The following is a 12561-nucleotide window of genomic DNA, read 5'->3' on the forward strand; positions in this document are numbered from 1 at the left end:
GGAAACCTTCCCCCTACTAATATAAATCAATATTTTCTCTTCAAATTATCATCTTCAAAAATTGAATCGCTTTCTATTCACTGACATGATTCCTCTAAGAGTATAATACTAATGAGTCAATTCTGTAAAATTTCTTTTCTGAACTCTGAGTGTCTAATGACTAATTCCAGTTTCTCTTTGACAGGCTACATGGCTCCTACTCCCAGTTGCATAGTGGCTACATGAATGACTCACTGGTGGAATTAACAGGAGGGGTGGCCATAGAAATCACACCAAAAGAAGTCCTTTTTAAGAATTTGCAACTGGCTGAGCAATATAACTCACTAATAACATGTGGGCTTGTAGATGTAAGTATCAGGTGCGGTTGTGCCATGTTCACCAACTGTTTTGTCTCATCATCCTGTCTTGCTAAAGTTAAAGTACTAGCCTGTATTAGAGGCTATTTCCCCCCCAAAAAAAATCTTCACATATGACATAATGACATGAATATTGACTCTTAAGTTACAGAGCCTGAGTTCAAACCAGACCTCTGCCATTTACTACATAAACCACTCTGAAACTCTGTTTTTTCATCTGTTATTGGAGAGTTGGCTTAGATTGCCTTGGAGCTCCTTTCCATCTCTAAACTTATTATCCTATTAACCAGGATACCCCAAGGCAATCTTAGATCCAGTCCAAAAATGATTATGACAGCTTCCAAACTGATGTCACAGCTCCAGGTACTTGCCTCTGCAGTTCCTATCACTAGTACTTTTTATCATATTACTTTCCTGATGAAAATCCAGGGAAAAGGCTACCTATAGAGTAAATAAGAAATCTTATCTTAACATTGAAAGTCTTATTTTCTGACCACATACTATATTTGGAGACTTAACTCCAACTCCTCCTCATGCCCCCAAAGTTCCCAGTAAAACTAGGCTGCTCTTGGTGTGATCTTCTGGATTTCAGAGTTAGACCTAGGATTTTTATTTTCAAAAACAGTTTTGTCAGTTCTCCAGAGACCAGAATCTCTGAGAGCTGTTTTTGTTAATCAAATTCAATAAGAATCTTATTGATAAGATAAAATTTATTCACTTATAATGATATGAGGATAAACATCTATTGTCTAGACATGACATCTATCCTGAATTGATAAGGCTACATGAGCAACTATATTATGAAATGAGATCATTGCTGTATGAGAATTACAGCTGAGAGACATAAATGTTCTTCTAGGACTTCAATCAAGCTACAGTAACTGAATGAATTGTTCTTATCTACTCTAGGAATAATTCTCTTTAAGGAATCAGGTTAGATTATCCAAAATAGAAGACTATATTCCTCAGGCCAATGGTTCTCAAACTTTTTGGACTCCTTGATACTCCTTAAAAATTATTGAGAGTCCTCTCAAAGAATTCTTATTCATGTGGGTTATATGTAACACTATTTACTATATTAAAATTTTTAATGTCCTAATATTATTATAAAAATAAGTTTGCTCTCACAGATCCTCTGAAAAAGTCTTAGGAATAACCAGAGGCTGCTGGAAAATGCTGGAGAGAGACACAATGATTTTATGAGAAAATGGGGGAATACTTAATTTGAAGGGAAATCTCAGCAAATAAGAGCTTCAGTTCTTTAAGCCCTGAAAGGCTTATTTTACAGAAGAGATATTAATTATAATTTATTTGATCCTAAAGCACATAACCAGAAGCAGTGGTTAGAACTTGCAAAGATATAAATTCAAACTTAATGTCAGCAAAACTTCCTAAAAATTATAGTGTAATGGGCTACCTCAAGATATGTTTGTCCTTATTGGAAGTTTGCAATGAAGATTGGATAATCATTTATTGGGTGTGATAGTGATTTTTTTCCCCAGTATGAGTTGGATTAGATGTCCCCTAAAATATCTCTCAGCTATGAAATTCTATGATTCTTTGCATTTTATCATTAGGTGAACATGTCCTATGTTTTCCCACTTTGTCACTTTTACATACACTATATCATGTTTCTATAAAGTTTTCCCTCTTCTTCCTTCCTCTATCCCCTGCAATAGTAACTAGTAGGACTAGGGCCTCTTTATTTTTTCTACATGTTTAGAAGCCCAGCTCAGATGCCATTCCCTCCACAAAGCCTTTCCTCTCTACCCCTTACTTGGCCAGTGATTACCTTTCCCTCTTCTAGACTAATGTAACATTTTGTACCTCTCTTTCATACTTATTACATGTTACAATGTATAATGTTTATTTATGCTAGACATGGTGTATGCCTTTAATCCTTAATACCATGAAGGTCGTGGATGCTAGATCTCTTAAACGCAAGTGGTTTGAGCCACAATAGCTAAACCAATCAGCTAATTTAAGGGGACAAACTGATTCAGGTCTGAGATGGACCAGGTTGAAACTCTTATACTGATTAGCAGTGGGATTCAACCTGCCATTAGTCATAGCACTTTCAAACTGGAAAGATAGGAATACCCAATCATCATCACCATTTTTGCATACTTTTTAAATTTTCTTACAAATTAAAAAAACCTCCTTGAACATAAGGGCCATGTTTCACTTCTATTAGACTTCCATGATAGCTAATAGAATGGTTGTTTCACATTAGGCATTTAATATCTGTTTTCTGGACCAATGTTGAATGAAGACATGTGGTGTGTTTGAAAGGAGATGCCTAGTTTATTATTCAATTGAGGTTATATAGTAAAAAGCCCACAGGAACATTCATAGTTTCTTTTAGTTCTGTTACTAATCAATGGAAATCATCCTGCCAGTATAGATGCAAATGCTTAAATGCTACTACACATTTGAGATACTCTGTATATGCTTATATGTTTCCCTGTTTGTGTTACTGTATAACAAATCAATTCTGAAACTAAACACTGTCTCACTTATTTTTTTTCTCTTGAAGTATTCAAACAACGTAGAACGCTTGGGACTAGTGAATAAGCATGCCTATTCGGTGACTGGAAGTGCAGAGGTGAGAGCCCTCTCTTCTCCTTTTGGTAGATGAAGTAAGCAAGGCTTGAGGTGGGGGAGTGGTCCTCACCACTGTCGGGGATGACAGTAGAAGACAGGTTCAGCAAAAGGTTTATTATAAGATTCTGGAAGAAGAGCACCAGGGTTCAAATACCACCTCTGCCTTGTTTTTCCTCGGTGTCCTTCTTGTGTGAGAATTTCAATTCACCAGGTTTCAATTTCTTCATATTCCTAATAGCCAGTATCTCTTATATTTATCAAACAATTAACTATAAATGAACAAGCATATCACCCCACCTCTCTCAGGCACTGCTGAACACTGGAGAGACAAAGACAAAAGTGAAAGAATATTTGCCTTTAAAAAGCTTCCTTTATAATGGAGAGAATGTATACACAGCATAAGCAACATATAAAAACTAAATGCAAATAATTTCTGGGGGTAGTTGGGGGAGGAGAGAATGGACAAACAGCTGATAAGTTTTTTGAATTGAGCTTTGAAGAAAGTCAAAAATTCTACCAGAGTTGTTTTAAGAGGCCAAATATCTTCCATCCCTGGCCCTGCCCATCAAATCAAAAAATAAAATAGAGGGGGCAGCTAGGTGGTGCAGTGGAAAGAGCACCAGCCCTGAAGTCAGGAGGATCTGAGTTCAAATCTGGTCTCAGACACTTAACATTTCCTAGCTGTGTGATCCTGGGCAAGTCACTTAACCCCAATTGCCTCAGCAAAAAAAAAAAATAAAAAATAAAAAAAATAAAAATAAAATAAAATTAAATTAAATTAAATTAAATTAAAATTAAATAGAAGATGCATATAGTCTGCCCATTTTGACAAATAAATTTCCCAACAATGGATCTCAGTTTTATTCTCTGTAAAATTAATGCATTAGATGAGATGAGATCCCTTCCAGTTCTAAATCTATGATTCTCTGACCCATCATAAGTAGTTTCTCTAGCTATGATAGTGGATTTAAGTCATCTCTAGTACTAATCTAATCCAATCCTTTCATTTTATAAATGAAGAAACTAAAATTTGGAGGAGATAAATGACTTTTTCTAGTTATCTGTAAAGGAAGCATCACATGGTCATAGAAAAAAGTTCACTTGCATGTTTCAAGATGCACGGTCTGGAAGCAATAAATTACAGGCTTTAGCTAACTGAGCTAATTAGTCATAGACTGGATAGCAATACAACTCTCCACCAGAGACTATCACAACAGAAAGCTTAACAAAATTTTAGCCTCCTTTGCCAGCCCTGCAACAAATTCTTGAGAAAAATCAATGGCCTTATTCTTGAGTAGCTTTAATAATTTGAAAAAGGGCCCTAACCGATAAATTAAAAGATTATGGTCATTCACAAATGTGTTGTACCTGTTTATTCTTCAATCCTTCTTATTCTCCTCCATAGGTAGATTCATAGATAGAATGACTATTTTTTATTTTTATATTCTTTATTATTTTATCACTTCTAACCAAACATAGAAAATCACTTACTTGGAGCATTTGGGGAATAATTGGATGGCTCAGTTAGTCTTGTTTTCAGAATTTTTCTGAACTATTAGTCTTTCTTCCTCTCAGTGTTCATACAGTTCCTTAGCAATAAGTTATGTTTTGAGGAAATCTGGCTAAGTATTTCACTAGGACATGATTTCTTTCTTTCTTGGTTCAAAAATAGTTTAAATTATAAATTTGGTATCATCAAAAGAAATTCAGTGAATAAATAAAAATTTAAAAGAGTATACATAAAATCATGAGCTCCAAGTTATAATTTTTAAGAAATGTATATTAACAGAAATGTAAAGGTGTGTGATATCAATATCAAATATAATTATTTCATTCAGAAATTTCGCCAATGTAAAATTGCCACAAGAAGATTTAAGGAATATTGAAAGTGTTTTAGTCAAAAAACATTTGATAAATCAAATGAGATAATATTTCTAAAGTACTTAATACAGTGCCTGGCACTCTGGGCGCTTATTAAATGCTTGTTACATTTCTTCCCCCGCCTCCCAGCCCTTCACTTATCAAATGGAGAGGGATGGCTGCCAAAGACAATGCTGGGTTATGTAAACAAAGTGTGTGTGTGTATGTGTGTGTATGTGTGTATGCATGTATGTGTATATATACACATACACATAAACATATATACATATACATATCTATAGAATATAAACAATCCTTTACAAAGAAGGATGATAGATGATTCTAAACAGTATTATCTCATAATGAAGAGAAATTCAGTGACAAGTAAAGCCAATCTAAATGAAGTTAAAGCACTAGCACTACTATCCCAGTTCCCACTCTCATTTGCAAGTCAATCACAACCTAGAAGTTGTGATTAATTCATTTAATGCCTTTTATTGATTGACTGAATAGGGGTGTTTTCACCTAATTGAGGCATCAGGGTTAGAATATGATTATTTGTCACTTTAAATGGGGCCCAGGTAGAGGTGGATGGGTGATTGGTTAAGTTAATGATACCTTTACATAAAGAAATCTATACTAAACTAAATCATCTTAAAAGCATTCAGGAATGAAATTGAGAAAATTATAAACAAAAGAAAAAGGGAAAAATTTGCAAAACTTATTACAACACATTTTTCTCAAAAAAGATAACAGAACTTTGCACTTGGATACTCATATCTGAATCACTGAAGTGTTTCCAGAGGAATTATGGGAAAATGATGCAAGGACATGAAATTTGGGTTAGAGTCAATATAGGAAAGTGCTCCAGTCACAGAGAGCCCCTCTATTATTTTGCTGACCAGAGAAAAGAAAAGACAAGGAAAAATTGGGGCCTGGATCTTTAACCAACTACACCAATGATCCTCAGACAGCAGGACAAGTAATTCTTAGGCAGTGGAAGTAAGGACCTATCATGTCAAACAAAAAACACCTACAACTTTTTCCCAAGCCAATTAGAAAGAAAATTGTGAATTGAGCAAAGTTTTTCTCAAGCAGCCTCTCCAAATCTATTTTCAGTTTCTTTATCACCTCCCATTTTCCAAATTCCTCACCTATAAAATAGGGGGATTAGAATAGATGATCTCAAAAATTTGGCTCAACTATTATTCCTGTAGCACCAAGTTTTAAACACATGGAGACAATTTAATTAAGTAATTCATGTATGGTTTTTAAAAATACCTAATTGTGTATTTACTTATTATATTATATATTATATGTATGTAAATGTGGTCATAAGTGATGATTTCAGGAAGGAAAATATATTTCAATTCATCAGAATGACTCTCTAATGAAGGAATTTCAATTAATATGGCAAGCACACAGACATGTTTGGAGATAGGGGACTTTTTTTGATGGTCCATAAATGATAGCATATGATTGCTTACTATATTTAAGCAAAAGTTTAATCCTACTTCTATCCTTTGGGCTATATATAGTCACTGACTTTGAAAGAATTTGAAGGCAACCACCAAATAGAAGACTTATCTAACTTCCATTGCCACTTTTGGTAAATTTCTTCTCTAAAGAATATGATGGGCTTGGGATTAACAGCATTTTCCTTTTTCTTCCCTTAAAACTCCTTGCTAACTTCAATACAGCATTTGTTGTCAAACAAGTACAAAATATTATGCCACAGTGTGAAGAAATCCCCTGGTAATATCTATATAAAGATTAGGTAAATCACAAGTACACAGATCCATGTGATTCAATTTGCTTGATTTCAGCAAAAAGCATGAGTCCCCATTTCTCTATGTTTCAGCAAATCATTTGGAACTGACATCCTCCTTGTTTGTTCAGTCATCTTCCCCTCCAACTCTAAAGTAGAGTTGGTTATTTACAACTCTCTTTGTCCCATAGAGGTCTTTTTCATCTGGACTCCAAAGGAAAAATGTTCCCTTGGATATTCTGACTCAGTAGAATCCCTTAGATTGCACCCAAATAATTCCTTGAATTTGCCATTCCTATCCTCTGGTTTCAGAATTTGCCTCCAGTTTCTCAAGACCATCCTTCTAATAACAACCATTTGGCCTTGTACTTAGTGCTTCTCTTAATCTTCAGACTCTTCAATTGGGATGGATTTACCTTGGTTTTTTTTTTTCAGATTTTTCTCTATTATTGTCTTTCTTCTTATTCTCTAAAGGTTTGAATGATGTTTCCTACCCCTCTCCACTATCCAGGAGTGATGTTTTTCTAGTCTCCCTGGTGTGGGATCATTTCCCCTTCCCTCAGTGAATCACCTCTCCAAGTCCTCCTCGGTGTATCACTGTCTTCTTGTAAAATCACAAAACAGTAAAGACAATAACATATCATGGCAATGTACAATGATAGAATGATTACACTTTAATTCATTTAAACTCACAATCATAAGGAAGATATATATTATAATATGATTATATAATTATATATTATATTATAAATTACATGTAATATATTATAATTATATATAATATTACATATAATATTATAATTATATAAGATGTATTATTTCCCCCCTTGCTTCATTTTACTAAAAAAAAATTTGACTGTAGCCAAATGAAGTTAAATTAATCCTTGAAGATATAATCCCCACCTTTCTGCTATTTCTATTTTTCTTTTTTGTTCTTTTTTCATAGGTTAGTTTGGGTACTCATCAAGAAAAACTCATCCGTTTGTGGAACCCTTGGGGTAAAGTAGAATGGACAGGAGCTTGGAGTGATAAGTATGAGAATTTTTTAAAACGTATCTTGCTTCTACCATTGGGAAGAAAACCATGACCTTTCAAGAATACTTTCCTCCTAAAACTCATGATGTTTCTCTGCCCCATGATTACCCATTCAAATTTTCTCATCAAGTATGTCCAGGGTTACATATGCCACATCTTCTCTCTTATTATAGCTTCATATATGAGTAGGAGGGTGTGTATGCTCCCTCTCAGGTTTTTTTTTCTCTTTTTCTTATCTTCTATCTACTCTCCTGTCTTCTTATCTTTTTCTTCCATTTTCACTATTGTCTCTTTCTCTCTTCTATCTATCCATCCTCCTTTACTTTTTTTCCTCTCTTTTCCATCTAGGCTTCTCTCTCTCACTTTCTCTCCTCCTCCTCCTCCTCCTCCTCCTCCTCCTCCTCCTCCTCCTCCTCCTCCTCCTCCTCCTCCTCTCCTCTCTGTGTATGTCCCTTTATCTATTTCTCTATCTATTTGAGAATATAGCCCCATAGGAAAGCAATAAAAAGCTCCATCTTTATATAATATATATATATATGTTATATGTGTTATATGTATATTTAATTCGCTTCTGGGCACCACATTTTAGGAAGGACTTTGATAAGGTTTAACATCTCCAGAGATGAGTGAAAGATGTCCAGAATTCTCAAGTTCATATTCTATGAGCATCCAACTGTGAATACTGTACACAATGACTAATTTCTCTGGATCTCAGTTTCCTTATCCATAAAATATTTGTACTGAATTATTCTTAAGTCCCTTCTTTATGCTTCAGAAGATTGAGGATGCAGAGGGGGAAAAAAGGATGTTAACTGTTTTTAACTATTTTAAGAGCTATCATAAGGAGAACAATAAGTTTAGTTCCTTGTGTGAGAAGTTCCAAAGAAGCAAAGTTAGCCCTGATATTGGGTGGGGAGCCTTCCTAATTTTAGAGCTACCCAACAGTAGAATTGGATTTCTTGGGGTGTAGTAGTTTCCTCCTCTTTGGAGGTCTTCAACCAAAGGGTTGGTGGTCCTTTGGCTATATGGTAGAAGGGCTCTTTTCCAAGTACAGATTAGACTATATAGATTCTGAAGTTCCTTTTGATCTTAAAATTCTGTGATTCTATAGTGTACATTGCACTTCTTTTTCCTAACTAACAAGTTTTCCTAAGTCAAACTCATATCCATTTCCCATTTAAATTGTTCTCCTTCACCAGTAGTCTAGTGCCAAAACCTCTTGGGTGACTGTTTCATCACTGGTCCTCCCTATAACTCAACCAAGCCTAAAGAGACAGTAATTATGGAATACATATGATGAGGTTAGTAAATATATTAGATTCTGAGGATCCAGATGACTATCATAGTCCTTGTCACAAAACTTACACTATAGGAGGTGACTACAATATAATTTAAATTATTAAAGTGCAATAAAAAAGGACATACAACTTGCTATAGTAGTTCTAAGGAGGTAGATATGATAGCATCATAAAATCTTAAGACCAGAAGAAAATTAAACATCCAATAAATGAATATTCTCTACAACATCCTACACTTTACTCAAGTACTATCAGTTTCCAGAAATCCTCTATTCTGAGATTTCCCATTCTATTTTCCTGCAACTGTTATTATGAGAAAGTTCTCCTTTATGTAGAAAAATAGGGAATCCCTACTTGTATGTGAGGATTTCACATGTGATGAGGGAGTATTGTAGCTGGAAGAAAGACTAAACATCTCTAGCCTCCTTTTCCCTAACTCTTCTCCAAGCAAGATGTTTATTCCTGTCAGGAAGGGAAGCAAGAGAATGGGGCTGAATGTTACTGTGCACTTCTCAGAGAGAGGCTGTGTCAGGATAGAAATATATCTATCTGCTTCCTTAAATTTTATTATTCTAGGGTATATGACCAAGTTCTGTATCACTTTGAATTACTTTGTCATTTTTAGGGGAAAAAAGGACACCCAAACTCTATAATCCCAAGCTTGAATTCCTCTCCACAAAATTCATGAACACACATAGAGAATAGCAAAGAAACCCATTTATCCAAATGATTAACAAAGCAGAAATTGGAAAACATAGACATAGGAAAATATATACTAGAAAATCATGAGTGAAGAGGCTTTCCCCAGTGGAGTAAAATAACCATTCAGTCAAGAGAAAGAGAATATTGGATCTCACTCAAGGGGAAACTTCCTGAAGTCTCTGGAGTAACAATCTGAGAATGAGGACATGATGGAGACTGCCAGTTCCTCTCATGTTTCTTTCAAATTTTTTACTTCTACATCCACATAGCCTCATCCATCTTCTTTCTCCAATCTGGAAACTCACTTAATACTGAAAAAACTTGAAGTTTGACCAGTCCCAGAGGGGAGACTCTGAGAACTGAAGTTATCTCTCTCTCATCCATTCCACTCCACTTCTCACATAAATGAGAACCCTCATCTCCACCAATGAGGAGAAAGACCCATACCAAAAGCTTTGGGACAGGGACTATATTTACAATAAACCAAAATCTTTCATGAAGATTCCACCATTAATCCTAATTCTGTTTTTAGGAGCTACACAGAATAGGTGTAATCTCTCTATATTACAATAGCCTGAAACATCTTCTGAGGAAGTATACCAAAGAAGGGGTTTTGAAAAAGGTCTGAAGAAGTGTCTAGACTGCTATCAGGCCTACACTTTCTTTTTCACCTGAGGTGCTGTGGAACAAACATGACAATAATTCCATTAACTAAAGAATCAAATAAAATTAGAAGAAACTATAAGGGAAAATATTTTACAGTCATCCCCAGTGTAGAATCTAAAGAAATGAATATGTATGTATCTATCTATCTATACATATATACATACATTTGTGTACATATATATATATATATATATATGTGTGTGTGTTCATATATATGTAAAGAGAGAAAGAGGGGCATATACATACATGTAGCTGTGTATTTACACAAATGTATACACATATGTACACAAACCTATTCATCCATAGTGGTACATGTATGCACACATAATATATACATGTATATGCATGTATATATACACATATACAAATATACACAAATGCGTTTATATTGTATTTTTATTTACATATATATATTTATTTAATGTACTTAGAAATTAAATATGTCTGTGCAGCAGTGATATTAATTGGTCATTGGACATATTATAATCTAATGACTTCTTAGAACAGTTCCACATTGTTTTCCAGACTAGTTGGACTAATTCATAGCTCTACTAGTATTATATCAGCATTCCCATCTTTTGATAGTCCATGCAACATAAGTCAGTTTTGGCATTTGTCATTTTTTCCAATTTGTGAAGTAAAACCTTAAAGTTTTTATTTGCATTTTTACTTGTAGCCTTCTTTTGTTTGCTTTTTGATAGTTAATTTCTTTTTTAAAAAATTGCCTGTGCCCTTTGGCTACTCATCTATTTGCAAAGTAACTCAGTTCCATCAAACCTAAATATCCCAATATATCTTGAATATCAGCTCTTTATCAGAGTCAATAATCAATATCATCTCATTGCATCTATGTGATATCTTTTTCCATTAGGCTTTTGAACTTATGTAATAAAATTTTTCTTTTTAATTTTTATTATCATCTTTACTCTTAATTTAAGAATGTTCTCTCTATCCATATATCTGATCCTTATATTTTCATAGCCATATTGGAATATGCAGCTCCATGGTATAGTAGATAGCTGTACCAGAAGTTAGAAAAAAAAAGAGTTCATATCTAACCTCAAACAGTTGCTAATATGCAATTTTGGGCAAGTTTCTTGATCTCTGTTTATATCCGTTTCCACAACTGTAAAATCGGGATAATAATAACATCTATAATTACTATGAGGCTCAAATGAGATAATAAATTTAAAGCACATAGCACAATGCCTGACAAATAGTGGATGCTATTTAAATGTTAGGTTATTATTATTGTTTCACTCTAATTTTTTAAAATTGATTTAATATAATAGATACTTATCCATTTGGACTTAAATTCACTTTTTGATAGGAAATTATTGCCCAAGATTTTATTTTTGCCAAAGTCTGTTTCTGTTATCAACTTTTCTATTTTTTTAACTTATGTAAAATTGTTTTGATGATTACTGCTTTAATGTATTATTTGAGACCCAACAATGCTAAATTATCTTTCTTCCTACTTTATCTCCTTGAGATCTTTATTCTTTTATTCCTAGAGATAAATGAAATTCTTATGTTTTCTATTTCTATAAAGTATATTTGAGTGATAAAACATTGTGTTTGTATGTTAATTTAGATATTATTGTCATTTTTATTATACCTGCCTCTTTTAAAAATTTAAGAATTGAGGAGGGGAAAGAGATGGAATAAATAGGGCTAATACAGTATGAGAAAATGTAATTCTTAGAAAGAATCATTTGCTTGACCAGCAGGGGAGGTAGGTTCTAGTACTATCTCTCTCTTTATTGTACAGCACTAATAATAATAATTATAATTATAATTATAATTACTAATAACATTTATATAGTGTTTTAAGGTTTGCCAAGAGCTTCACATAATAATTTTATCCTCATTTTATTCTCACAACAACCCTAGGAAGTGAGAGCTATTAATATCTTTATTTTACTAAATGTTTGTCTTCCAAGCTGGGGAAAATTATAGGAGGCCCTAGGAACCTTTAAGTTTTTGTTTGTGTTCAGGTACTATATTTCTTTTCAATTTTGAGATAAATAACAGGATAGGCAGAGGTTCTAGATGCTTTAATCTCAACCATAATTGACATCACAGTTGTACCCATTTGGAGGTAAGCGTACTTAAATCAATGCCTTATTGATTTACACTATATTTTTTCTTACTTGTTGAAAAAATGCAATTATTGCTTAATTATATAATTTCTATTTTAAAATCAAACATCTGACTGTCTCAGCATGTTGCAGAAAAATCAAGAGATGATTATTCTTCCCAGCGTAGAAAT

The 12561-nt window shown here is 33.7% G+C and overlaps 1 protein-coding gene across 1 annotated transcript in view; it reads left to right on the plus strand.

Moving 5' to 3' along the window:
- The window catches only part of LOC141552720 (calpain-13-like), a 62125-nt gene that overhangs the window by 17597 nt on the left and 31967 nt on the right, over positions 1–12561 (plus strand). The window contains exons 5-7 of the mRNA XM_074284744.1: positions 185–347; positions 2893–2961; positions 7535–7586. Coding sequence (XP_074140845.1) covers positions 185–347; positions 2893–2961; positions 7535–7586 — 284 coding nt within the window. The remainder of the gene's footprint in view (positions 1–184; positions 348–2892; positions 2962–7534; positions 7587–12561) is intronic.

This window comes from Sminthopsis crassicaudata, chromosome 2 (genome assembly GCF_048593235.1).
Source record: "Sminthopsis crassicaudata isolate SCR6 chromosome 2, ASM4859323v1, whole genome shotgun sequence".
Taxonomy (NCBI): domain Eukaryota; kingdom Metazoa; phylum Chordata; class Mammalia; order Dasyuromorphia; family Dasyuridae; genus Sminthopsis; species Sminthopsis crassicaudata.